This window comes from Taudactylus pleione, unplaced genomic scaffold, assembly GCF_031769625.1.
Source record: "Taudactylus pleione unplaced genomic scaffold, aTauple2 ptg000069l, whole genome shotgun sequence".
Classification (NCBI taxonomy): Eukaryota; Metazoa; Chordata; class Amphibia; order Anura; family Myobatrachidae; genus Taudactylus; species Taudactylus pleione.
Genome location: NW_028284471.1, coordinates 6,256,974 through 6,282,746, shown reverse-complemented (window position 1 = coordinate 6,282,746; position 25,773 = coordinate 6,256,974). Strand labels below are relative to the sequence as shown.

Genomic DNA, 25,773 nt, shown 5'->3' with positions numbered 1-25,773 from the left:
CCTGTATTTAGCACCATCCATCTTTCCCTCGACTCAAATCAGTTTCCCAGTCCCTGCTGCAGAAAAAACATCCCCACAGCATGATGCTGCCACCACGTTTCACTGTGGGGATGGTGTTCTTGGGGGTGATGGGATGTGTTGGGTTTGCACCAGACATGTAGTTTTCCTTGGTGGCCGAAAAGTTAAATTTTAGTCTCATCTGACCAGAGCGCTTTCCGCCATACATTTGGGGAAATCGCCCACATCCCTTTTGGCAAACTCAAAACGTATCTTCTTATTTTTAATCACCAAGTAATGTTTTTTTTCTGGCCACTCTTCCATAAAGCCCAGCTCTATGGAGTGTACGGTTTATTGTGGTCACATGCACAGATACACCAGTCTCTGCTGTGGAACTTTGCAGCTCCTTTAGGATCACCTTTGGTCTCTGCGCTGCCTCTCCGAATAATGCCCTCCTTGCCCGGTCTGTGAGTTTTGGTGGGCGGCCCTCTCTTGGCAGGTTTGTTGTGGTACCATGTTCTTTTCATGTGAGGATGATGGATTTGATGGTGCTCCGGGGGATCAAAGATTTGGATAATTTTTTTTTTTTTTTTTATAACCCAACCCAGAACTGTACTGACTTGTTTGGAGATCTCCTTGGTCTTCATGGTGTGATGCCTCTTGCTTAGTGGTCTTGCAGCCTCTGGGGCCTTTCAGAGAAGGATCCTGACAGATCATGTGACACTTCGATTTCACACAGGTGGACTTCATTTCACTAATTATGTGACTCCTGCAGGTAATTAGTTGCACCAGAACTTTTGAGGGGCTTCATAGCAAAGGGGGTGATTACATATGCACATGCCAATTTTCAGAATTTTATTTATATATATTTTCTTCATTTCACCAAATTAGATTATTTTGTGCAGATCCATCACATAAAAAAATAAAATAAAAAAAAATAGATTACAGGTTGTAATGTAACAAAAAAAAAAAAAAAAAAAGGGGGGTGGGGGTGAATAATTTTGCATGGGGTGTAAATGTATGTATGTATGTATGTATGTATGTATGTATGTATGTATGTATATATATGCACACATACTTTTTTAATTATTTTTTATTTGGAGGTGCTACCTGTGGAGACCATTGATATATAACACAAAAAGAAGAATACAAGTGCACACCTCCAAATTAACTGGTTATGTATAAATACATTTTGCAGTAAATAGGTTTTTGGCATAAACTTGGCCAAGGTTATGTCAGGGATCTACCCAACAGAGGTTACCCAGATGTGGTGGGTAGGCCCATAACCTTGGCCAAGATTATGCCAAAAACCTATTTACTGCAAAATATATTTATTTTTATATAATCAGTTAATTTGTAGTTGTGCACTTGTATTTCTTTTTATGTTGGGAACCAGTCTTCTCTTCCCGGATCAATATTCAGTTCCACTTCAATAGATCTGATATATTCCTGATCTTCAGTTCATTTTGCATCTGAAGTACCCTCCCAGATTGTTTCCTCTCCAGGAAGGCAGGTTGTGAAACTAAGTATCTGGCTCTGCTGGAAGTCAGTCATTAATAGTACATGGGGAGAGGTGGATGATGGTCTCTGCACTCAGACGCATCATCTTTGTATGTAGGAATGGCTGGAATTATTGCGGTTTCCCAACTCCTCTGATCTACAAATTGTAAATATAGCCATCAGAAAAATAAGATAAACTCTTTAAAAAAGGTGACAAATACAGTCTTGTGCAGATGAGTATGTATGCACTCCGTACACTGGTAGACCGTCAAGAAAGATGTATTTCTGATTTACTTGATAGAAATAATGAGTTATGGTAAAACTTACCTTCGTTAGTCCATAGGGTCCACAGGGAGACCTTGGGGTGTAGGTGGTAGTTGAGAACCGGGCATCGAACAGTTAAAGCTTTGCTCCAAGGATGCAACGATCCTTCCCCCTATACCCCGCCCCTGAGGCACTTCAGTTCCTGACAAGCCTGCCAGAGGAGGAGGAAAGGAGGAAGACTGGTACACACAAGAATCACATTCACACACAGGAGACGTGAAACAGTTGACCAAAAAACATAGCCCATAGAAGCCAGGTGAGTCAGGGCGGGTGCCCTGTGGACTTTGAAGAAAGTTAACGAAGGTAACTTATTCTTCAGGGTTCATAGGGCTCCGCAAGGAGACTTTAGTGATGTCCCAAAGCAGTTATTCAAGGGTGTGAATACTCCTGAGCTGAGAGGAGAACCCCGGCGTCCAAATGAAGCATCCTGAGAGGCAAATGTATCAAAGGGCAATGAAGAAAGGTGTGAACAGAAGACCATGTGGCCACCTTACAAAGCTGTTCAACTGAGGTGCCCGGCTAGCTGCCCACAAAGCAAGTGGAGTGAGCAGTTACAGTAGCTGGTACAGGAAGGCCTGCCCTCGTGTAAGCCTGTGAGATAGTCATGCAAAGCAATCTTGCCAATGTCTGTTTATTGGCAGGAGATTCCTTCTTGTGAAATCCATAGAGCACAAATAGGGAGGAGTGTTTTCCTCAGAGAACCGTTACGGTCCACGTAGATCCCAAGAGCACGGACCACATCCAAGGAGGCCTCACCTACCAAGAGGTCTGGTGATTGGAAGGCCGGGGACTACGAATTCCTCATTAATATGGAAACAAGCAACCACTTTGGGAAAGAAACCAGGGCGAGTCAGAAGAACAGCCCTGTCCTTATGGATTAGAAATGGGGAGTGACATGACAGTGCCCCTAAATCAAATACCCTTGAAGTGGACGCCATAGCCAGAAGAAAGTCTTCGCTGTGAGCCACTTGAGATACACAGATTCCAAAAGGTTCAAATGGACTGACCTGTAAGGCCTGAAGAACCACTGACAAATCCCACAGAGCCAGAGGAGGGACAAAGGGAGGTTTATATGCGGAGGACACCTTGCGGGAAGGTGTGGACACCCGGAGTGAACCAAATGGACCGAGCAGAGACGTGTACCTTCAGCGAAGTAAGGTGGAGCTCAAGATCCAATCCAGTTTGCAGGAAGGCCAGGACTCTAGAGACCAAAAACACAAGGGTCATAGCTTCTGGCATCACACGATTGGAAGTAGGTATGCCACACTCTATGGTAAATCCTGGCAGAGGCCAGCTTACACACTGAGCATAGTCTGAACCAGAGCAAGAAAACCCTTTAGGATGACCTCAGGAGGGATGTCTCAAGAGCCACGCCGTCAAAGACAGACGACCCAGGTCCCGGTGAAGACAGGGACCCCGAGACAACAGGTCCAGTGCGTCTATTGAGAGGCTCCGAAGAGAACCAATGCAGTCTGGGCCATGCCACGCAGGACAGTGCCTTTGTCTTGTTTGAACTACCGAAGAAAAACCGAGGAAGAAGGGAGACTGAAGGGAATAGGTACGCCAGATGGAAGGTCTACTTCACTGATCAGGAGTCTACGAAGGCCGCCTCGGTGACACTTGTTCTGGACCCGTACGCTGGCAGTTTGTGATGGTGTCTGGAGGCCATGAGGTCCACCTCTGGTAGGCCCCATTTGTCCACTAAGAGTTGAAAGACTTCTGGGTGGAGATACCATTTCCCGGCATGCACGACGTGATGGCTGAGGAAGTCCGCTTCCCAGTTTAGAACTTCCGGAAAGAACACTGCGGAGATAGCCGAGAGGTGACCTTTGGCCCATGTGAGAATGCGTGACACTTCTATCATGGCTGACCGACTTAAGAGTGCCTCCTTGGTAATTGATGTAAGCCACCGCTGTGGCGTTGTTGGACTGCACTTGTACAGGCTTGCCCTGAAGAAGGACCTGAGCAAGAGTGAGGGCTTTGTAGATGGCTCGGAGATCCAATACATTGATTGGCAAGGTCGACTCGGCTGATGTCCAATGCCCCCAGAAGGAGTGTTGACCGGTCAAACTGAGCCGGGGCTGGGGTATAACACTTAGCACGTAGCCCATCCTGTATTAAATCCTCCTCATTTAAGCCTGCGTTACATAATTTGCATGAGAGCAGAATGGATGCAGCCGCTTTTTTGCTACTCTGCCATATTGTGTTCTATACTAAACTGCAGCTATGGCAAGTGAGTAATATGCAACCACTAAGTATGTGATATACAAGTGGGAATGCAATATACTGATCCTGTCTTATGCTTGGGCAAGCTGCAGGAGCACACAGCACAGAATATGGTACAGTGCAGTAACTATGTGACAACCTTCACAAATACAAGAAATGTGAGGTACAGAAAACCCTGAATACACCTGTATGTTAGGGCAAAGATGAAGGGAAAAAAAAAAAAAAAGGGGAAAGATATACGCTGAGAGACAGTATAAAGAGGACAGACAGACTGCACTAGAATAAGTCACATACAATGCAGAAATACACTACCATTCAAAAGTTTGGGGTCATCCAGACAATTTCGTGTTTTACATGAAAACGCACTTATTTATCAAATGAGTTGTAAAATGAATAGAACATATATAGTCAAGGCATTGGAAAGGTTAGACAATGATTTTTATTTGAAATAATTTTGTCCTTCAAACTTTGTTGTAGTCAAAGAATGCTCCTTTTGCAGCAATTACAGCATTGCAGACCTTTGGCATGTTAATTTGTTGAGGTAATCTGAAGAAATTTCACCCCACGCTTCCTGAAGCACCTCCTACAAGTTGGATTGGCTTGATGGGCACTTCTTGCATACCATACGGTCAAGCTGCTCCCACAACAGCTCAATGGGGTTGAGATCTGGTGACTGCGCTGGCCACTCCATTACAGACAGAGTACCAGTTGCCTGCTTCTTCCCTAAATAGTTCTTGCATAATTTGGAGGTGTGCTTTGGGTCATCCCTGTTGGAGGAGGAAATTGGCTCCAATCAAGCGCTGTCCACAGGGTATGGCATTGCAAAATGGAGTGATAGCCTTCAATCTTCCTGTCCAATGTCTGTGTTATTTTCCTTTTATTGGCCAGTCTCAGATATGGCTTTTTCTTTGCCACTCTGCCAAGAAGGCCAGCATCCCAGAGACACCTCTTTAGTGTAGACATTGGCACTGGCGTTTTGCGGGTACCATTTAATGAAGCTGCCAGTTGAGGACTTGTGAGGCGTCTATATCTCAAAACTAGAGACTCTAATGTACTTGCCTTCTTGCACAGTTGTGCACCGCAGCCTCCCACTCTACTCTGGTTAGAGCCTGTTCTCTGAAGGGAGTAGTACACACCATTGTAGGAAACGTTCACTTTCTTGGCAATGTCTCGCATAGAATAGCCTTCATTTCTAAGAACAAGAATAGACTGTCGAGTTTCGCATGAAAGTTCTTTCTGGCCATTTGGAGAGTATAATCGAACCGACAAATGTGATGATGCTCCAGATACTCAACTAGCTCAAAAGCAGTTTTATAGCTTCTCTAACGAGCAAACCAGTTTTCAGCTGTGCTGAAAACAGGTTTGCTCCTGTGGTGAGAATCCAGCGCCCCAAGGAAGCATTCTGACAGGCGAAGGTATCAAATGCATAGAACCTTAGAAAGGTCTGAATGGAAGACCATGTAGCCGCCTTACAAAGCTGAACAGCCAAGGTGACATGGCGAGCTGCCCACAGACTGAGTTGAATGAGCAGTAACAGAAGCCGGAACAGGTAAGCCTGCCTGTGCTTAAGCCTCTGAGATAAGTCTTACGAAAAAATCTGGCCAATGTTTATGGATTTCACAAGAAATGATGGCCGGCCAATAGAGCACAAAATAAGGAATCCGATTTCCGAAGGGAACTGGTCCGATCCACATAAATCCGGAGAGCATGGACCACATCCAATGAGGCCTCACCTGCTGAGAGGTCAGGTGACTGAAAAGCCGGTATAATCATTTCCTGATTAATATGGAAATTAGAAGCCACTTTAGGAAGAAATTCAGGGCGAGTGCGAAGCACAGCCCAGTCCAGGTGAAATATCAGAATGGGAGGATGACAGGAGAGCGCCCCCAATTCAGACAGACACTCTCCTGGCAGAAGCTATTGCCAGGAGAAAGTCTTAACCGATAACCGCTTGAGATCCGCCGAATCCAGTGGTTCAAATGGAGGACCCGGGAGCGCCTGAAGACCCACCGCCAAATCCCAAGGAGCCACAGGTGGGACAAAGGGAGGTTGAATCCGGAGAACACCCTGTAGAAAGGTGTGGATATCCGGGAGCGGAGCGATCCTTCATTGGGAACCACACTGAGTGCGGAGGCATGTACTTTCAATGAAGCCAGGCGAGGGATGAGGTCCAATCCTGCTTGAAGAAATGCAAGAATCCTTGAAACACGAAACACCTGAGGGTCGTAATCCAGAGAGCGACACCACTTGAAATATGTATGCCACAAGCTGTGGTATATTCTGGCTCAAGCGGGCTTACGTGCTCGGAGCATCGTGCAGATGACTGAGCTAGAGAACCCCTTGGATCTTAAGAGGGATGTCTCAAGAGCCACACCGTCGAAAACAGACGATCCAGGTCCGGGTAAAGGCAAGGGCCCTGAGACAACAGGTCCGGACATTGAAGTGTTGATGGAGAGACTCCGAAGATAGTCTGGGCCAAGTTGGAGCCACCAGTAGGACTGTGTCTCAGTCTTGAACTTCTGAAGAACCCGAGGAAGCAGGGATATTGGAGGAAAGGGGTACGCAAACTGGAAGATCCACTTTACTGACAGAGCGTCCACCAAGCATGCTTTGCCATCTCTTGTTCTGGACCCGTACACAGGTATCTTGTGATTGTGTCGGGAGGCCATGAGGTCCACCTCCGGAAGGCCCCTTGTCCACTAGGGTTTGAAACACCTCTTGGTGAAGGGACCATTCCCCTGGATGCAAGTCGTGATGGCTAAGTAAGTCCGCTTCCCAATTGAGAACTCCTGGAATGAACACTGCCGAAATTGCCGGGAAGTGGCACTCTACTCATGTCATAATGCATGACACTTTTGTCATTGCTGCCAACTTAGTGCCTCCCTGATGGTTGATGTAAGCCACTGTGGTGGCGTTGTCGGAATGAACCTGTACGGGTTTTCTGTTAAGAAGGTGACTTGCCATCCTGAGGGCCCTGTACACGGGCCAAAGTTCCAATACGTTGATGGGCAGGGCTGCTTCGACTGCTGTCCAACTGCCCTGAAATGAGTGCGGACCGGTCACTGTGCCCCAGCGACTGGCATCAGTCGTGAGAAGTAGCCGGTCCGGGATCCAAAAGGGGCAACCATTGGTGAGATGAGGAGTCAGGAGCCATCAAGACAGATAGGCGCACTTCCGGAGAGCGCACAATCATCTGAGCCTTGATCCAGTGGGCTAAGCCGTTCCATTTGGAGAGGATCAGCCCCTGCATGGGCCTTGAATGAAAGAGAGCATATTCCACCATGTCGAATGTGGACCATGGACCCTAGAACCTGCATCGCCGAGTGTACAGGCACCAGACAACTGTCGAAGAATCTGCGCGCTTTGCAGTTGCAGCAAGGAAATCTTTTCTGGAGTTAGGAAGATTCTCTGCTGGTGAGAATCCAGAAAGGCTCCCAAATGAACCATCCTCTGAGTGAATTAGGGAAGAATTATTCCAATTGATTAGCCACCCATGCCCTTGTAGACAAGCGATTGTCAGGTGTAGGTGGAGTCCAGGTATGGCAGGAGTCGTATACCCGAACTCTGCAGATGGGCTGCCATGACAGCCATAACTTTTGTAAAGACCCGTGGAGCTGTGGATAGGCCACAGTGCTTGAAACTGGAAGTGTTGGTGCAGAATAGCAAACGGAGATAACGCTGGTGAGATGACTTTATGGGGATATGCAGGTAAGCATCCTGAATGTCCAGGGATACCATGTAATCTCCAGGTTCCATAGCCAGTATGATGGAACGTAAAGTTTCCATCCTGAGCTTGGGCACTCTAAGGAATTTTGCTCAGAGATTTGAGGTTAAGGATAGGCCGGCAAGACCCATTCGGCTTCTGAACCAGAAACAGTAGAATAACCAGTCCCACGTTGAGATAGTGGAACTGGCACAATTACCCCTGCTTTCAGCAAGTACTATGGCTTCCTGAATCTGAAAGGCCTTGTTCTTGTCGAAAGGAGGGCTTGTGCAGAAAAATTGGTGAGGTTTTTGCCGGAATGAGCGAGCGCACCCATGAGAGACCACTTCTTTTTCCCATGCATCCTTGGTGGTTTGACACCAACGCTGGGCGAACTGAAGAAGTCGGCCTCCCACTCTGGGATCCCCCAGAGGGAGGCCCATCCCATCAGGCTGAGGGTTTATCCTCAGACTTGGAAGCAGGGTGTCTAGCGTTCCAGGCCTATTTCTTAGGCTTGGTGGTAGATTCGGTTGCCGATTGTCTAGGGAAAAAGACTGTCCTTTGGGTTTTCCTTGCGGACAAAAGGACAGAAAGGAAGATGATCTAGCCTTGGAAGGTGCAGATAGGGATGGCAGTAATGCCGATTTAGATTTTGCCAGTGTCCACAATTTTGTCTAAGTCCGGGCAAAATATTATCTCCCCATTGTAGGGCAAGGCCCCCAGTCCCTTTTTAGAATCAGCGTCCGCCCTCCAGGAGCGTAGCCACAGCTGCGGCCGAGACTGTAGAGGTCAGTAGACTGGCATCCAAAGAAGCCTCACCAATATAAGCAGCCACATCTCTAATGTAGCTCACCAAATACCTCTGAGTTTTCAGGAGCCTCCTCAGGTAAAGTGTCCTCCAGGACATTTGCCCAACCTTCTATTGCCTTAGCCACCCATGAGATAGCCATGGACGGATAGGCCATTGCTACTGATGCACGTCTCCACCTTCCTAGCCTTCAAGGAAGAAATGGAAGGCATGGGTAGTGTGGCATTTTTTATTAAGTGAGTAATAGGAGTAACATGAGAATCCACCGCAAGAGGTGATTCCCACTTTTACAGTGCCCCTCAAGGAATGGATAACATGAGGCCAAACGCTTTTTTGCGGCAGATACCTCTTAACAAGTGCTTGCCAAGCCTCCACCATATGGTCTACCAGCTGGTCAGAAAGGAAAAACTGCCGAAGTCACAACCTGTTTATACTGAGGGTATGTGTATTTAGGGGCAGGAACGTACGTCATCCTCTATATCTAGTATGGATCGGACTGCCCGCACCAAAGCAGGAACATTAACAGTTGATTTAGGCTCCACCTCTTGTGAAGGGGAATCAGAATCAGACGCATCATCCGACGACACCTTGGTGTCTGATAGTTGTGTAGACTGGGATGACAATACAGGGCGTTTAGATGCCTTCTTAGGTTTTTCATTCCGCAACATGGTTTGAAAAGCCACAGATGAAGCTGCCAAACTCTGAACTGAACTAGATAAAACATCCACCCAGGGTGGTTGTACAGCTTGCGGTAGTCCCTGGGAGGGAATGACAGACTGTTGTGGACTGCATATATTGTGGTAACCCCTGGTAGGGAGAGAGACTGTGGTACAGGAGTAGATACAAACAATGCGGGATACCCTGAGAGGAAAGGATGGTTTGTTGAGGTAACCCCATATGGGATAAAACAACCGGGACCGCAGGCGACGCGCAATAGTCTTCAGGGCTTGTGAAAAAAAAAAAAAAAAAAACGCCCAATGGTGATCTTGTGGGGAGGGGTATATAGCTATACCCGTGGCTGCCGGGTATATAGCTATACCAGGCAGCCACATGTATGCAAATCACTGGTCCTACAATATGGCACCGTGCAGCACACAACCATATGTGACAGACCTCACAAATACTTGAATCTATATGTTGGAGGTCAAAGAACCACCCTAATTACACCTGTTAGGGATAGATATAAACTGACGGATCAGAAAAAAAAAGACAGAGTCAACGCTAGAATAAGTCGCATACAATGCAGATATACATCACATACTGCATATTGCCACTAATTAACTGCCCAGATTCAGAGTCTGGGAAGGCTATATGCACTGTATACACTAACCCAGGGGTCTTCAACCTTGGCCCTCAAGCTGCTGTGGCACTACACATCCCAGCATGCACTACCATAGTTTTAGCATGCTGTTATATCAAAAAGGTGGCAGTGCATGCTGGGATGTGTAGTGCCACAGCAGCTGGAGGGGCAAGGTTGAAGACCCCTGCACTAACCCAAGGGAGAGGTATACAGGGGGACTGGACCACACGCTGTCCTGAGAAATCTGCGATGCACCTTCACAGAGAAAATGGCCACTGGAGACATCAGAGGGGACATGGCCACAGGCGGAATCAGCTCAGCAAAGCAAGACCTTAGCGGAAAGGCACGCGGAGCTGAGGAGCCACTAAACAGAGAATGCTGCCTCCCCTGGCTGGCAATTAACCCCCAGGACGCTGGCTCCCGCACCATGTACAAGTCCCTGGTGGTCTAGTGGAGCACATGGTATTGTGCGCCTGCCTCCACCGCCAGCACCTCCAGTCTGTCCCCAGAGACCGGAGACTTGGCTGCTAATGCGCGGATCACCGCAATCGGTAATCCGCTCTTACCTGTCCCTGTAGGTCTGGGATGTCCCGCAGGCCGCGGCTAGCACAGACCCCGGGGTCCCATCGAGATCCCCAGATCTGTACTAGTGCCGTGGCGCTGGCGGGGTGACAGAGCGTCAGTGCAGACATCCTATGGACAGTCTGCTGCTGTCCACTCTGAAGAGGATTCAAAATCTAAAGCTGCATACACACAGATTTTATGAACGATTTTCTGTCAGATTTTTTTAAAGTGTAATGAACGATTTTTTGAACTACAAACCATTTTTGCAACTTCCCTTAGTGAAAATCGTTCAGTTGGTCAGTCAGAATGAACTGCAAACAGGAACGCGCATTATCGATAACACTGTACAATAAATACTTTAATTTGTTTCCTTTCTAAAAATAGTCATACATTACTAATTTGAGGTCAAGAAAAACTAAAATGATGATTTCAGAATGTTTTTACTAGCTCTATTTTTTTTAGCTACACTACTACACTATACTGTATGTACATTAATATAGTCATAGTGAAAAGCTATTTTAAAATAATCTGATATTTTCTTGATCGAAAAATAAACAATTTTAATTCAATCAATCACAAAACAAACCAAACATACAGCATACAAAAGTACTATGTAATATAGTTGTCTATTCATGGGGGTGCTTTGTCTTTGCTTGTCGCTTGTATTCCTCTTCTGGGCCATCTCTTGTCACTGTCCAACAGTAGTGATTCACCTACCCTGATATCTTTGTTCCATTGCTGAAATGTCTTTGTGGAATCGCTCACATTGCTTGTCACTCAGTGCACCAGTTATCTTGTGTGGATAATCCCGTGAATCGCATATATTTGAATAGGGGAGGGGACAAATAACTGATTCATTTAATTGGGTCATTAGGCCCCGCCCCCTCTGCGCGGAACGCAGATTGCTGGTAAGATTCTCTCCATTCTGCCCACTTCACTAGGATACCCCTACATCGTCATAAATGGGCTATATCTCGGAACTCAGAGCTAACTGAGTTTTAAATGTCATTCATTCTTTGCATGCTGAATCAATTAGAAGTAACTATTTTTACATCAGAAACATTTTCATTGTTGTGCAGTGTAATCAGTGTTCGCAAATATGCGCTATAGCGCGTAGTTTACCCAATATCGGGCACTGGGGACTCACTTTTTTAAAGTACCCGGGAACGCGCTGTGCTGTGGCCAATCCCCGACAGCTGGCTGCAGCACAGCGCGTTCCCTTGCAGAGACAGACATAACGCTGTCTGTTAGTGCAGCCAATGAGAGTCAGACTCTCATTGGTTGCTGGTGTGAAAAGCCGTGCTGGGATCAAGTGTGTGATCCCAGCATTGGCACAGCGTCCGTGCCCGGCGCTGGGACAGTGTTTGTGCCCAGCGCTGGGTAAGCCACCACGGCGGGTACCTTTTGAAGGGACCACCCGGTCCCTTCCACCAGTGTCGGCGGGAGAAGTTTGGCTCCGGGCACGAGCTGAGCGGAGCTCGCTGCCCAGAAGCCAAGTAGGCGGTGGTTTGGCACTGGCCGCGAGCTTTTGCCTCTCAGTCCAGCAGCCAATAGGAGGCAGGTGCGACGAGCCAATCACGGCTCGTCGCGTCATAGCCCTGCCCACACGCGGAGTCTCGAATAGACGCTGCTGAGCGGGAACGTTCAGTCTGTCGGCAGAGGGGAGGAGTGAAGGACCTTCCGAAGACAAGTGAAGAGCTGCGCGGCAACAGTTCCGGCGGCCGCGCAAGAGGCCAGAAGACGGCGTGATCAAGAAGGAAGAGGCGGCGCCGCTGGCCAGGATGGGCCAGCAGCAGAACACTGAAGCTGAGGACAGTGCGGGTAGGTGGCCTTGGGTCACAGTTATTTACCCCTCCCTAGACCACCAGGGTTGTCGGGCACTAGGCCCATGGCATAAATTCAAGCAATAGGCCTGTGGGTATATATAGGCGGGCACAAGGCCCGGACTACATAGGGGGCATTAGGCCAAATTGAAGGTATCTGTCCCCCCCCTCCCCCAAATAGGTGTGTGACCTGGGCATTAGGCCCAGGTCACTAAAGGGCAAATAGGTGGGGCCCAGTAGTTGACCCACCAATTTGCCCTTTAGTGACCTGGGCCTAATGCCCAGGTCACTCTTATTTGGGGGGACTACTACCGGGGGCACTGCATAGGGGGACTACTACCGGGGGGCACTTATCCTTTGATAAATATGCCTATTACCTAAAAGCGTTATTCATAGGCTAACCAGATTATCGCTTTAAAACGGGACACATGAATTAATTACTAAGGTTCTGTGACTGGCTGACTTCATGCCTGGATTTCACCTGGTTTTAATGAGCCACAGAACCTGTGTAATCCAAGAGTGCCCCAGTTTAAAGTGATGATTTGGTAAACCTACTTATTCACTATGGGTTTTGTGAACAGACAAGTCATATTACCTGAAAGATCGAGGAGGCATTAAAACATGCATTTAACGGGCTTGTGGGGATATCTGATGTTGTTGGGGGGATCAGATGGGCATTTTAGGGGGATGTGGGGAGGTCTGAGAGGCATATGGGGAGCTCTAAAGCATAAATGATGGGACCCAGAAATGGACAGGTAGGACCCCATTTTTTTTCAAACTGGGTGGGTCCCTGGGACCCACAAATTTTGTCACTCACCGCGATCACTGTGTAATCGTTCATCTTTATAACTCAAAAACTGAACGATTTTTTCAACGAACGATAACGACGTCGTTATAGTTAAATCGTTCAAAAAAATTTGTCACGTGTATGCACCTTAATAAATCCTAAAATAAAACCAGCTTTGGAGCTGCTAATCAGCCCCCACCTGCGTAAAACAGTGAACAGACTTCAGCCGGACACCAACTTAAACGGAGTTGTCTCTGGCTCGGGGCGGGGTATAGGGGGGAATGAGCCAGTGCATCCTGGGAGCAAAAGCTTAACTGCGTGGTGTCCGGGATCCAGATATACCCTAAGATCTCCCTGTGGAGCCTATAGACCCTGAAGAAATAAAAGCTTTTGGGCTGCTAAACAGGCCACTGTTATAATGGTGACCTGACTCCAGAAGGGCGCCGACGAAACTGGCTCTGGGGGCTGGGGGCGGAGAGATTGAGGCCCACTGCATCCTGGGAGCAAAGCTTTAACTGTTCGGTGCCCGGTCCTCAGCCACCACCTAGACCCCAAGGCTTTCCTGTGGAGCCCTATGGACCCAGAAGAAAAAGAAAAAAAAGGAAGAAGAAAGCCTACTTTGACCCCAAAACTGTATCCCTCATTTCAATGATCTACATTTACTATCAAATAAGTGTAGCGCTAGAATATACTCCATTGTGGGCCTGATTTAGCAAAGCACGTTAGTGCCCTCTGAACGCAGTTTCCTGATGGTTGGGAATCTGTGCATGCGTCTGAACCGTACTGCGTTAACGCACGCAGAGTGGCAGCAGACTGTCAGTGATTGACAGTCTGCTGCCATTGGGGGGCAGTGAATGCCTCAGTTTCCCGAGACTGCTACTCCGTCGACTGACGAAGATTTCCTGGCCTCTTTTTAGTAACTGCGGCGGCCGGCGTGACCCCATGGGTCACTTAGCCGGACGATCTTCCCACAGTTTATCTGGTGATGCGTTGTCCAACGCAACTCGGATAATTAATGCAGCAGGAGGCATGATGCCTCCTGCTGCATTATCATAATTGCAAGGACAGAATTGCAAGACTGCTTGCGTGTAGCTTTGCGATTACGTCTGAAGCTCAATCATCCCCTGTATGAGTATTCAGCCATCACCAGAGCACTAAGAACCCGTATCCGTTCTAATTGTTCAATTGGCTATAAATTAAGTATACACTAGTTCACTAGGATAGAAGCCTTTCAAGAAACGGTAATATATGTAACAAAGTTGAAGGCAAATAGGCAGCCGTACCATAATAATTTCTAGATCAAGTTTTATTAAAATAATTTTTCTTATATGATCCACAGACTAAGAAGGTCAGGTAATGGGACATTAATTAGTTTGTGACATTCACAGCCAGTACACTTGCAGAAATCCATCATACTCACTTTATCAACACCCATCTTCTTGAAGCCGGCTTGTAGGACTTTATAGTTTTGGATATATTCATGTTCAAGCTTTGCTTGAAATTTCACTTTCTTTAATGTGACTGATCCAGGAAACAACATGTCCATAAACTGACAATACACACTGCCTGCAGAAGAGATGGCACACATTATTAACAGTCTAGCATAAACATTTATTTGTGAAAACAAACCTACACCCACCCTTATTAGTCTCTTGATTAGCAGCTCCTAAATCTGAAATGCTTCAATAATCATTGCTGTCTATTAATTCACCTAACAGTATGCTAGACAAATAGGGCCGTATTCAATTAGGAGTGAAAAGCCGTTTTTGGCAATAAAGTTTCCCCGGTGACATCATCCCCGTATTTATTTCCATAGACTTTTCGCCGGTGTGGAAAATCAATGCATTGGAATAGGCGAAAAAGATTTGCCTACGAAAGCTGTTGAAAAAAAGTGCAGAATTGTAGTTTTGGGGTGCAAACTTGCGGGAACCACCCTGCACCCTTGGGATAGCCCCCCAAAAGGTAAACTGCCAAAAATAAAAGTTTAAATACTTTTTGGGTGCGACAAAAAAAACAAAGTTGGTGGACAAACTTAAAAACTAGCGAAAGACTCCAGGGGGGTCCCCAAGTATGCCCCAGGTGTTTTTAAGATTGCAGGTGGATTTTTTTTTACAACTTCACATTAGCAGCTTCTAAATATACTAGCACCCATTTTCATGTACCCCAAATTTGCTGGGACTAGTTTTGATGAAAAAAAATATTGCTAAATGCCATTCTTCACCACTTATGCAAAGACGCTAATAGCAAGCTTTTGGAGGAAAAAAAACAAACACAAAAAAAACAGAATAGCTTTTATTAGATGTACTAGAACACCCCTATAGTGATCCCCTATGTTAGTGCAGTTCTTCGAAGGGTAGAGCGTTTTCCCCATTTTTGACAGTACTTTTCGCCAGGTCCGAATTAGCCAGGTGCCGTTTTTGCCGATTTCTAATTGAACATGGGGATAAGCGGGGACACGCACAATACTTTTCCGCATGGAAAGTGACGATGACGGCAAAAGCCTCACCAGGCGAAAAGTTCGACTTTTCGCACCCAATTGAATACGGCCTAAGATCTAGATCAATGGTTCTCTACATATTTCCCTTTGCGGTCTCCTTCTACCATAACCTTTCCTTTCTAACCCGTGGGTAAGTGGGTCTGACTCCATTTTAGAGCTCCTGACCTAGAGAACTAGGCACACAGACCTGTGTCCAATTTGATACCTAAAATATGCATGCTCTTTCATTTGACAAAAAATGCCAACTGGATTTCCCACTAGTCGCAATAAAATGTTGATTGTGGACCCAAAATGAGCAGTGTTCCCACACAACAAATCTGTTCTTCTAGGCAAACTAATGCAGTTATGGACAGCTTAAAGCAAACCTATGACCAGGTTGTATGTTATTGTTATGCTTTACTAATGGAAGGAAAAACACAGACAAGAAGAAAAAAAACCCAAAAGGTGTTTGGCATGGGAGTTTCACCTTACTAGGCATGCTTTCATTTAGCAGTCTACATAACACACAAGGCACTATGGGAGATCTGTATCAAAGCCTCTAAATAGCAGTTGCTATGGGCAACTTGTCCAATAAGCTTCTAGCTAACATTTATCAAGCACATTCTATAAAACGATAGGTAGAGGGAGATTGATTGCTATGTGCAGCCTCTCCACTGTTTAGAACTGGGATTCTCAACTCCTCAAGTACCACCAACAGGTTATGTTTTCTGGATGTCTTTAATCATGCACAGGAGAGTTAATCTATTTTGCTGGGTCAGTAATTATCCCACCTGCTTCCACAAACCGAAATCCTAAAAACTCAACCTGTGGGGAAAACTTGAGTACAGAGAACCACTCATTTAGAAGCTCTGATACATCTCCCACTAGCTTAGGAAGCAAAATACATGACCTCACTAAAAGGGATGGACCACCCCTCAAATACCAAACCTGGCTTTTGTCTGGGATCAGTGACAGAGGTCTGAAAAAGGCAATAGTATTTAGTGCAGTAGAGAGTGGCATAGGATATAATTGAGGAGATGTACTGAGCTCCCCCAGTGATAAATGAGAGTGATAAACTAAACACACTCAGCTCCTAACTGTCATGTTACAGGCTGTGTTTGAATAATGACAGTTAGGAGCTGATTGGTTGGTCGTTTATCACTTTCCAGAGCTTAGTATATCTGCCCCAATGTGAGGCACTTCAGCTTTTACAGTATGGGAGGGTGTAATGCTAAAGACATCGCAAGGATCAATGATTCTAACCTAAAATCTTAATAAACCTCAAGTCATACATTTCAGAGTACTATCCACAATACAAATGAGACCTTGAGTATTTTTACGTTTAGAGCAGTAACAAAGCACAACACAATTGCATCCATTTCTGTAACATGATTCAATTACAGAGGAACCAATAAAATGAGTTTACACAACCCCCCCAGGTTACCAAGCTACAAGACAGAAGCCAAACAAGGGCAACAAAACTGCACTTGAATACAATGTAACAGTCATGAGAGAGAAAATAAAAAAAGTTAAACATATTTTTGCTCTCACCTACATGTAAGCAGAAATCTGCATTAAGTGCTGCCTAGTCACAGGCCTCTAATTGAACAGCTCACAGAACTTTACTTGGTAGAAGAGGCCACACGGTACTACCCATAGCTAATTGAATATCCCCCTTAGGGCTATGTCACACACGCCGGTTTTCACAAGCCGGCAACAAAACGGGCGTTTTTTGCCATGTACTATTTTTAATGAATTATGTAAATAAAAGGGTCTTTTCAGACTGCACGGACATGGCAAAGTCACCATGTTACAGCCACTGAAATGGACAGCTGTTGTCCACGGTTTCAATGTTAAAGATTGGGGAAAAAAAACTCGGCACTAAACCGCAGTGTGTGTAAGGAAAATATCCACTGCCCTCAGCCCCCGAGGGTATTCCAGGCGGCTGCAGATAGGAACAGCCTCCGGGGAAGTGTAAATTTGCTTTTGTCAGATGATTGATACGATATATTGCCTATCGATATTAAAAAAAAAAACAACAATTATATTAAAGTTATGAGTTTCAAAAAAATCAGATGTAATATCTATTGGGAGCGTGACATGGCTACTGCATTGAGCCCTTCAGGCACCATGTCATGTAGGGTATGTCTTGCTGCCGGACAGTCTCGCTATCTCACTTTGTAACTCCTGCTTGGAGCAAACACCAACTTGTTTCATACACTGTGGGCTTCCTGTTGAGCTTATTGAGTTTCAGGAATCTGCTCCTGGGGCTTGAACAAACAGACCTCTTCTGACACTCACACTGGGCCTTTTCAGTTTATAATCTGTCAACTAGCTTTTCTATTTGAAAACACCTTCAATCTCATAGGCCTCCTGGAGTTGTTAGTGAAAGTAATCAAACTCGCTGTGACACCTGATTGAAGAATCGTACTTGCCTGTACTCAGGGCATGTGAACTCTGCTGCCAAAGCTATCCCCCAGGGATCCTTGCAGGTCCATTTCACAAGGGAACCTCCATTGACCCCTCCACAATAGAAGACACCTACCTTTGTGACTCAATCGGAATGGAGAAGCTCATGATAGCAAGCCTAAGGTCCTGACAGAGGCTCCTGTCAAAAACTGAGCACCTACTATTACCTGCAGTGGCAGAATAAATATCTCTATATACATACACACACAGTATACATATATGTTCCTCAATGGTGCAAAAGGATGGTAATCGCCAATCTACATGTTATGTTAGCTTTTACGTCAAACATTCAGTGGTGACAGCATACAGGAGACAAATTATGCTGAAAATACTCCATAAAATGCCTAGGTAAGTAGGTTAGCCCTAAGAACAGCTTCCGGTCTGGGTGAAGGCTGGTTCTGGTACACTGAAGTGCTGATAATGCCAACAGATATCTGAGCTGACGGAGGATGCTTGTACATTACCTGAACACAAATGCTCTATCTTGGTCAGGTTGAGTTGCAAAGACTCATTAATCCATGCAAGCATGTCATGACGACTTAGATTGTCACTTGTCACTGATGTGGAATAAACATTAACTGCCATTATCCTGGAAGAAAAAAACAAAAACAATCAATAAGCACAAAACCCAACACTTAGTGGGGGGTTAAATTGTTTTAGGGAGAGAAGTATGGAAAGGAAGGGTTAAAAATATTGGGAATTCTAATGGTGCATACACACGGTCAGATTTGTCAGATGAACGATTGAACAATTAAACGATTTGAACGATTTTACCAAAGTTTTGAACGATTTTTGACTGCATTAAAATTAATGGAATCGTCCAAGTCTGACTGCAAACACATCAGATGTCAGAAATAGTTATCTGACCATCGGGAACGCGCATCGTTGATCATCCATCGTTCAGGCATGTCAGATATGAACGATTTTCCTTCAGATATGAACGAATGAACGATTTTTAAATCGTTACCGTTCATATCTGAAGGAAAAATCTGACCGTGTGTATGCACCATTAAGTGTAGCTGCATTGTGAGGGGAGAATAAAAAGTGTTATTATGAAAGCGAATGACTGTCAAACAAAAAATTTTGATGAATAGGAGAATAAATCTGGGGCACTTTATGGAGAAGATTTGGGCAATCAGGTTGGGTATGGGATCCCGGCTGTCAGAATACAGATAGTGGCATCCCAACAGTCACTATCCCGGCTATGGAAGGTAACCCTTATCCCTCCCTCTTGCCTGAGCCTAACCTCCCCCTCCCACTAAACCTAACCCTCCTCCCTTAGTGCTTAACCCTCCCCCAGTGCCTAACCCCCGATACTTAGCTTCGGGAAGCCGGCGGTCAGAATTCCATCTGCAGGGATGCTGACTACATACCGGGCAATCTAAGGTTTCTATTTAAAGAAAATCTATGGTGGTGATTCAATTGCAGAGAAGGGACCAATGTGCTATAGGAACGCTCATAGCAGCAGCATATCCTGACCACATAATAGTAGTGCGTAGGAAATTGGGCGATGTTGCTCTACGTAACTCGGGGCAATATGCTCAGCGGTAAATCACCAACATATTTAGCGCTCCCCTTGTTAATTTTAAAAGTAAAACAGAACACAAATGTGACATGGAGTTTGTGGAAAAATTTATTTTTTATGAAAAACAAGGGTCAATAGAGTAAAAAAAATATATATATATATATATATATATATATATATATATATATATAGTGGTGTTTGGGAAATAGGCGATCTGCACAGGCAAAATCATGATAGAAATAAGGTTTAGTAAAAGGTGGTGTATGAAAATGCAGGACATAAGGTAAATTAGGTGCGATGCCAGATAGTGATAATTTCTTTGTTTAATATAGGGAGGATGCTCAAGAAAGAGGAGACAATTAAGAATACTGTGAGGGTGTAGTTATCTATTTTAATGCTAGGCTACACTGATGATCCTGATCCACATTTGCTTGTACACAACTAAAGTTTACACACCAAAGAAAAGCAGCAGCTAGGTCACTACACAGTTACCAACTGCACTCGGTATACAGCATGGTGAATGTAACCAGTGTTAAATTAGGTAGAGTATAGGAGAAGGTAAAGATGGAAAAATAGGGTATACTGCATGATATATGAGAAATGTGGATATTAAAAGGTAAATTAGATATTTTAGGTAACAAAAAGATATACAGGATGTAAGGAGATATTTGAGGGATACGGCGTAATTAGCTGAGTGGCACGCAGCATAGCAAGACTATATAGAGGTGAATGGAGAGTGAAGATAAAGGGTAATATTCAGGGTTATTCTTGAGGCAGGAACTACAATGGTGAATGAGTGGCCATATCACAAGGTAATATATTCATATTTATGTACGGGGAAAAGGGGCAGGTGAGGGGATAAAGCATAACATTCTGCATGATACACAGAAACAATCAAAGTGAATTAAGAAGGGATATACATTAGGTGATGTACAGGGAAAGGGCTATGATCAGGTAAGAGGTGGGAGGGTAACAACAGGGCTATCATGAATTAAATTATGGATGAAGTTGGTACAGTGTGATGTATGGTGTTTGGGGAAAGGTGCTTCGATTGGGTAAATAAGTCTGAGGGAGAGAAAAAACAAAAAACAAAACAGGGAGATTTATAGGGAAGGGCTCTATGAGGAGGTAATTAGAAGATACAGGTAGATATACACTGGCTACTAAAAGGGGAAAGGAGCTATAGTGAGGAGACAGGGGAGTACATGGCGATATACACGGGCTGACGTATGGAGAGGACAACAATGGGGTAAATAAAGCGATGAGGGACGTACACACTGACATATTCCTATACACTGGCTGATGTATGGGGAAGGGGCTCTGAGGAGGCAAGTGAGAGTATGGGAGAAGTACAGGGGACATATCCCGGCTGATGTATGGGGAAGAGGCTAGGAGGAGATGAGGGCAGTACAGGGCGGTATAATGTGGGCGCTGTACAGGAAATAGAGGCATAATTCGGTAACGGGTGACCGTGCTACATGACGGGTGAGGGGTATGTTGGGCAGATGTATGTGACGTGATGTGTGGGAGGACGGCTGCGGGGAGAGGAAGGACAGACGGTAAACCGTGGTGCCCCCATCGGCGCCCTCCCCCCAGGACCCCCGGCCTCTCTCTCACCCGCTCCCGGCCGTTACCTTTGCTGTCTCGTTCGAACCGGCCTCACCCGTGCTGATGTCACGCGCCTGTAGAAGAGCGTGCCGTGCGAGGTGACGTCACGTCATGAATAATTTATACCACGGTCAGTTGCTAAGTGACACTTTGTCTGCCCTGGAAACCCCACCCGAGTGTCACGTGGCATAGCTCGCCGTGCCCAACCGCTGTACTCACAACGTAATGTCCTTGTCTCCTAACGGCCGCCATTTTGCCTGCGCCAAGAGCTTTAGAATCAAGGGTAGTTTTATCTCTGGGAAGTGGTCGTCCTGGAGAATCACACTGTTGTGATATGGAGACAGTTTTTTTAACTATATATTCCCCCTCTGGTTTGTGTTGAGTGGGATGTGAAGGTTTAGGTACACATTTTGGTTGACACTACCGCATTGAGGAGCTGGTGGGCGGGTAGCTGGGCACTGCAGAGCAACGTCTTGTCCCACCGCTGTACTGCAGTGTTGCAGCACCGAGTGACGGCCACTAGAGGCGCTACAACACGTTACTTTATTCACACAGCAGCTGCTCACTCCCTGTAGCACGGTTAGTTGTTCTTACTAGTACTAGCTGGCTCTGGCTGTGTGTATCACACTTCTATACACATGATGCAGCACGTAGTATTACTAGCTATGTGTCATACTCTTATATTGCATGTTACGACATGTACGGGGTGCTATTCTATGTGGTAATGTGTAATACAGTAGTATGAAACCCAGCTAGTAGTAAAGGGTGCTGCTCTGCAATATAACCACAGTAACACTATTTTACTAAAATAAATATATACGCTATACAAACAATTGGTAAAAGTTCACTAAAATGATTACTTTTGAACCAATGATCTATAAAAAAAAATGTGAGATCTAGAATATTTAAAAAAAAATAATTTGCAAATAAATATATGTATAAATATTACTACAAGCTAGGGATGTGCAGGCTCGGATAGGTTCGAGTTTGCACGTGGAGTTCGGATTTTTCCCTCCAAAAAAACGGAACTCAGAAAGAGGCAAAACGTCATCTTGCACGGACGAACATCATCATTCCTGGACTTTCAGGAATGATGATGTTCGTCCGTGCAAGATGACGTTTTGCCTCTTTCTGAGTTCCGTTTTTTTGGAGGGAAAAATCCGAACTCCACGTGCAAACTCGAACCTATCCGAGCCTGCACATCCCTACTACAAACCACCACATTAACTAGATGGGTGCCACATTTTCATACTATGGCCCCTATTAAAAATTGTGATGCAGCCTGAAAATGACCATTCCTTATCACCTAATATCGCAGCAATAAGAAGCTATTTATCAGTGTGCAGTGTACCTCCCAATTACTGAAACACAGAACTCAAAAAGTTCTTAGGTGCAACAGACAAATTTGGTACAAATCTGGGCGATTTAAGGAGGATCTGGATGAGGTTTGAATAATCAGGGAGGGGGTCTATTTGTTCTGATTCTGCATGTCTAAATGTTGGCAGGTATATATATATAGGTATATATATATATTATATATATATATATTAAGCTGTGTGTCATACTTTTATAGTGTATGTGATGAGAACATTGGACCTGGCATTAAATGATAAAGGTTCCAATTGCATTTTCTACTTTGCTCATAAATGGTATTTAGGCCCTCATTCAGAGCCGGACGCTCTAAGCAGAGCGCTCGCTCTGAATGAGGGCCGTCCTCCATAAAAATGGAGCGTCCTCCTGGACACTCGTATAGCTGTGGGTCACCACCCACAGCTCATACGAGCGTGCAGGATGATGGTCTTGACCATCACGACCATCGCCAGTGCGACCAGAAGCCTGTGGTCGGGGTTTTCGACCACAAGCCCTGGAGTGATTTTGGCTCTATCAGAGCCAAAATCACTCCCACTGACATCACTAGTGATGTCAGTGGGCCGGCTTCTGACGGTAGGCGTTCCCTTGGGAACGCCCCCGTCTGGGAGGCATGCCCCCGGCACGTCCACCAAAGGGGGCGTGCTGTCAATCAACATCGACAGCACGCCCCCTTTGATCAGACACAACGAGCGAAGGAAAGTCCTTCGCTCGTCGCGTCTGGCGCATGCGCACGACGGAGCTCCCTCCGTCGTGCGCATGCGCAGTGCACACCATCGACCCACTTGCGAGCGCACAGCCACTTGCGAGTGGGTCTGAATCAGGCCCTTAGTTCCTAAAGCCAGGTACAGTGTGCCCGACATCTTTAGCAACGGGTCCTGGCAAACACACTTGCCAATGCCGGCAGCGACGGCGTGGGCCATGCTGCCCCCATTGTACCTGTAGGCCCGACAGAGCATGTCGCTGACGCCGCACGGGAGCACGCATTGTCAGCGACATAGCAGGTGCACCCTAGACAATGTGATGTGTCGAGGGGGATTGTGTGAGGGGAGGGAGGATACGGGGAGGGCAAGGGGGGAGGGAAATGGAGGTGTTGGTGATGATGTAGGGTGGAGACTGTGTTGGTGGGTATGTGTGTACAATGGAAATGATGAGGAAGACAATAGACGTGGAATCCAAACCTATTTTATTGGGTAAGACACATTGCTTCCCTAGGTGGTTCCGTATGGGTGTGGGGATAGACAGATGACTCTGTATGTTCCTTGGTTGGGGAATGGGTGGACCCTTTCAGGGGGCTCCTTTCCATGCGGTCCTTACTCCTGCACGTTCCCCTGCTGGACCTTTGGTCTAACAGTCTTCCGGAACCAGGATACAGTGGGTAGTGTCAATGTCCAGGATGACAGACATGAGGCAGCATCCAGCACTGTCTTAGGGATCTGCTTACCTACCGGTAGGTGGGGAGAGGACTGTGGTCTCAAGCAGTTGATGTGAGGATCCCAGATGTTGGCCAGGTGGTACGTGACACCTCCGCGGGCCCGCGGGGTGTCTGGCAGACGTGTCCGTGAACGTGCTGCTGTCGTAATCACTGTATATTGGTGCGATCACCATCGACAGTCGCCCATTTTGTAGTGAGTCCCGGAGCGAGAGAATTTCTCTCTCGCTCCGGGGCTTGCGCACGCCCAGTGCGGGTCACTCAACATCGACCCGCTTGCGAGCGGGTCTGAATTAGACCCAATGTGTTCTCCTCTCTGCTTCTGACATTGAGAGAGTGTGTGATCAGGAGACTTTACTACATACAACGTTAAAGAAGATCACCCTTTGGTTGTTTTTTTGATGAAAATTCCCTACATAGACTTCATCCACTAAAGGAGAACTTGTACAAGATAGATTGAAATCTACAATAAGGCTTTCCCCTATATGACAATTTAATTTTATATTTACTGGAACACTGTGTGACTTTCTATAGAGGTGGTAACATAGTAGCGGCCTCTCTTCTTTTTCTGGCATTATTGTTGTATTAGGTGTACAACTTGGAATTTCTCGGGCAATTTATCTAGGAGCGCCAGTGTGGTTTTCACTTCTATTTCCCCCCACACCTTAATGCCCCCAGTAGTAGTGCCCCTTATGCAATGTCCCCAGTAGTGCCCCTTATACAGTGCCCCCAGTGTTGGTCCCCCTTATACAGTCCCCTTGTGGCCCCAGTAGTGGTCCCCATTATACAGTGCCCCATTAGTGGTCCCCCTTAGGCACTACCCCCCCCTATGCAGTGCCCCCAGTAGTGGTCCCCCTATGCAGTACCCCCAGCAGTGGTCCCTCTTATGCAGTTCCCATTATACAGTTCCCCCAGTAGTGGCCCCCCTATGCAGCGCCCCCAGTAGTGGTTCCCCCTATACAGTGCCCCCAGTAGTGGTCCCCCCTATGCAGTGCCCCCATTAGTGGTCCCTCCTATGCAGTGCCCCAAGTAGTGATACAGTGCTCCTGGCCAGTAGTGCCCCTTACATATATAACACACAGACATACACACACAAAATACTTACCTGAATCCACGCTCCTGCCAGGCAAGCCGCCGTCCGCTCCTCCCACTCGGACTTTGGGAGAGACGTCATGATGTCCCTCCCATCACCCACTGCGGGAGCCGGAAGGCGGAGCTCATGAATGAGTTCGTCAGCTCTGTCTGACTCTCATTGGCTGTTAAAATAAACACACTGCCGCCAGGTAGTAGGAGTGTACTACCAAGTGCCGGCGGTGGTGCGTTTATTACTGTGTAGTGTGGACCACAGTGATTACACTGACTGAAATGGACCTCAGCCGGCAGCTCCCCCCTCGCGCCTAGGGCACGAGCCCCGGGCGACCCCCCTTGGTTACGCCACTAGTAGTTACACCCCTGGTGAGGGTACTTACCTAATGGTGTCGGGATGCTGCTGTCAGTATTCTGACCGTCGGCATCCCGACCACCGGGATCCCATTCCCAACCCCTGGGTTATGGGAAACCCCTGTACTAAGGAAAAATAAAAAAGTGGAAAATGGTAAATACGGAAAAGTGCCACAATTATTTATATTTAAAGAAAAAAAAAAAACAATAATAATCTGATCCATCCACGGGGTTACCGTTACTGCTTTGAGGCAGAAAGTTTCTCCAGGGCATTATACAGTCACTGGTCAGATTGTGTGTGTCTCCAATTCTTTGGTTAAATGTGCACAGTAACGACCATTTTCTCAAAGCCCTTATGTGCTTCTATTTAGGAAATTGGCTGCAGCAAAATGTATCCTGCTGGGGAGACACAAAGCAACGCAG

At 46.2% G+C, this 25,773-nt stretch overlaps 1 protein-coding gene across 3 annotated transcripts in view; it reads right to left on the bottom strand.

The window, feature by feature from the left end:
- MAPRE1 (microtubule associated protein RP/EB family member 1) overlaps positions 1-21,238 on the bottom strand; it is a 29,677-nt gene extending 8,439 nt beyond the window's left edge. For 2 of the 3 annotated variants that reach the window (XM_088467099.1, XM_088467101.1), the window contains exons 1-3: positions 21,137-21,238; positions 18,442-18,566; positions 14,453-14,598 (exon numbers count right to left, since the gene is read on the bottom strand). In XM_088467099.1, coding sequence (XP_088323225.1) covers positions 14,453-14,598; positions 18,442-18,562 — 267 coding nt within the window. In that variant the 5' untranslated portion in view covers positions 18,563-18,566; positions 21,137-21,238. Of the gene's footprint in view, positions 1-14,452; positions 14,599-18,441; positions 18,567-21,119 lie in introns of all 3 variants that reach the window. The other variant, XM_088467100.1, reaches the window with a different exon arrangement.
- Between the last annotated feature and the right edge of the window lie 4,535 nt (positions 21,239-25,773).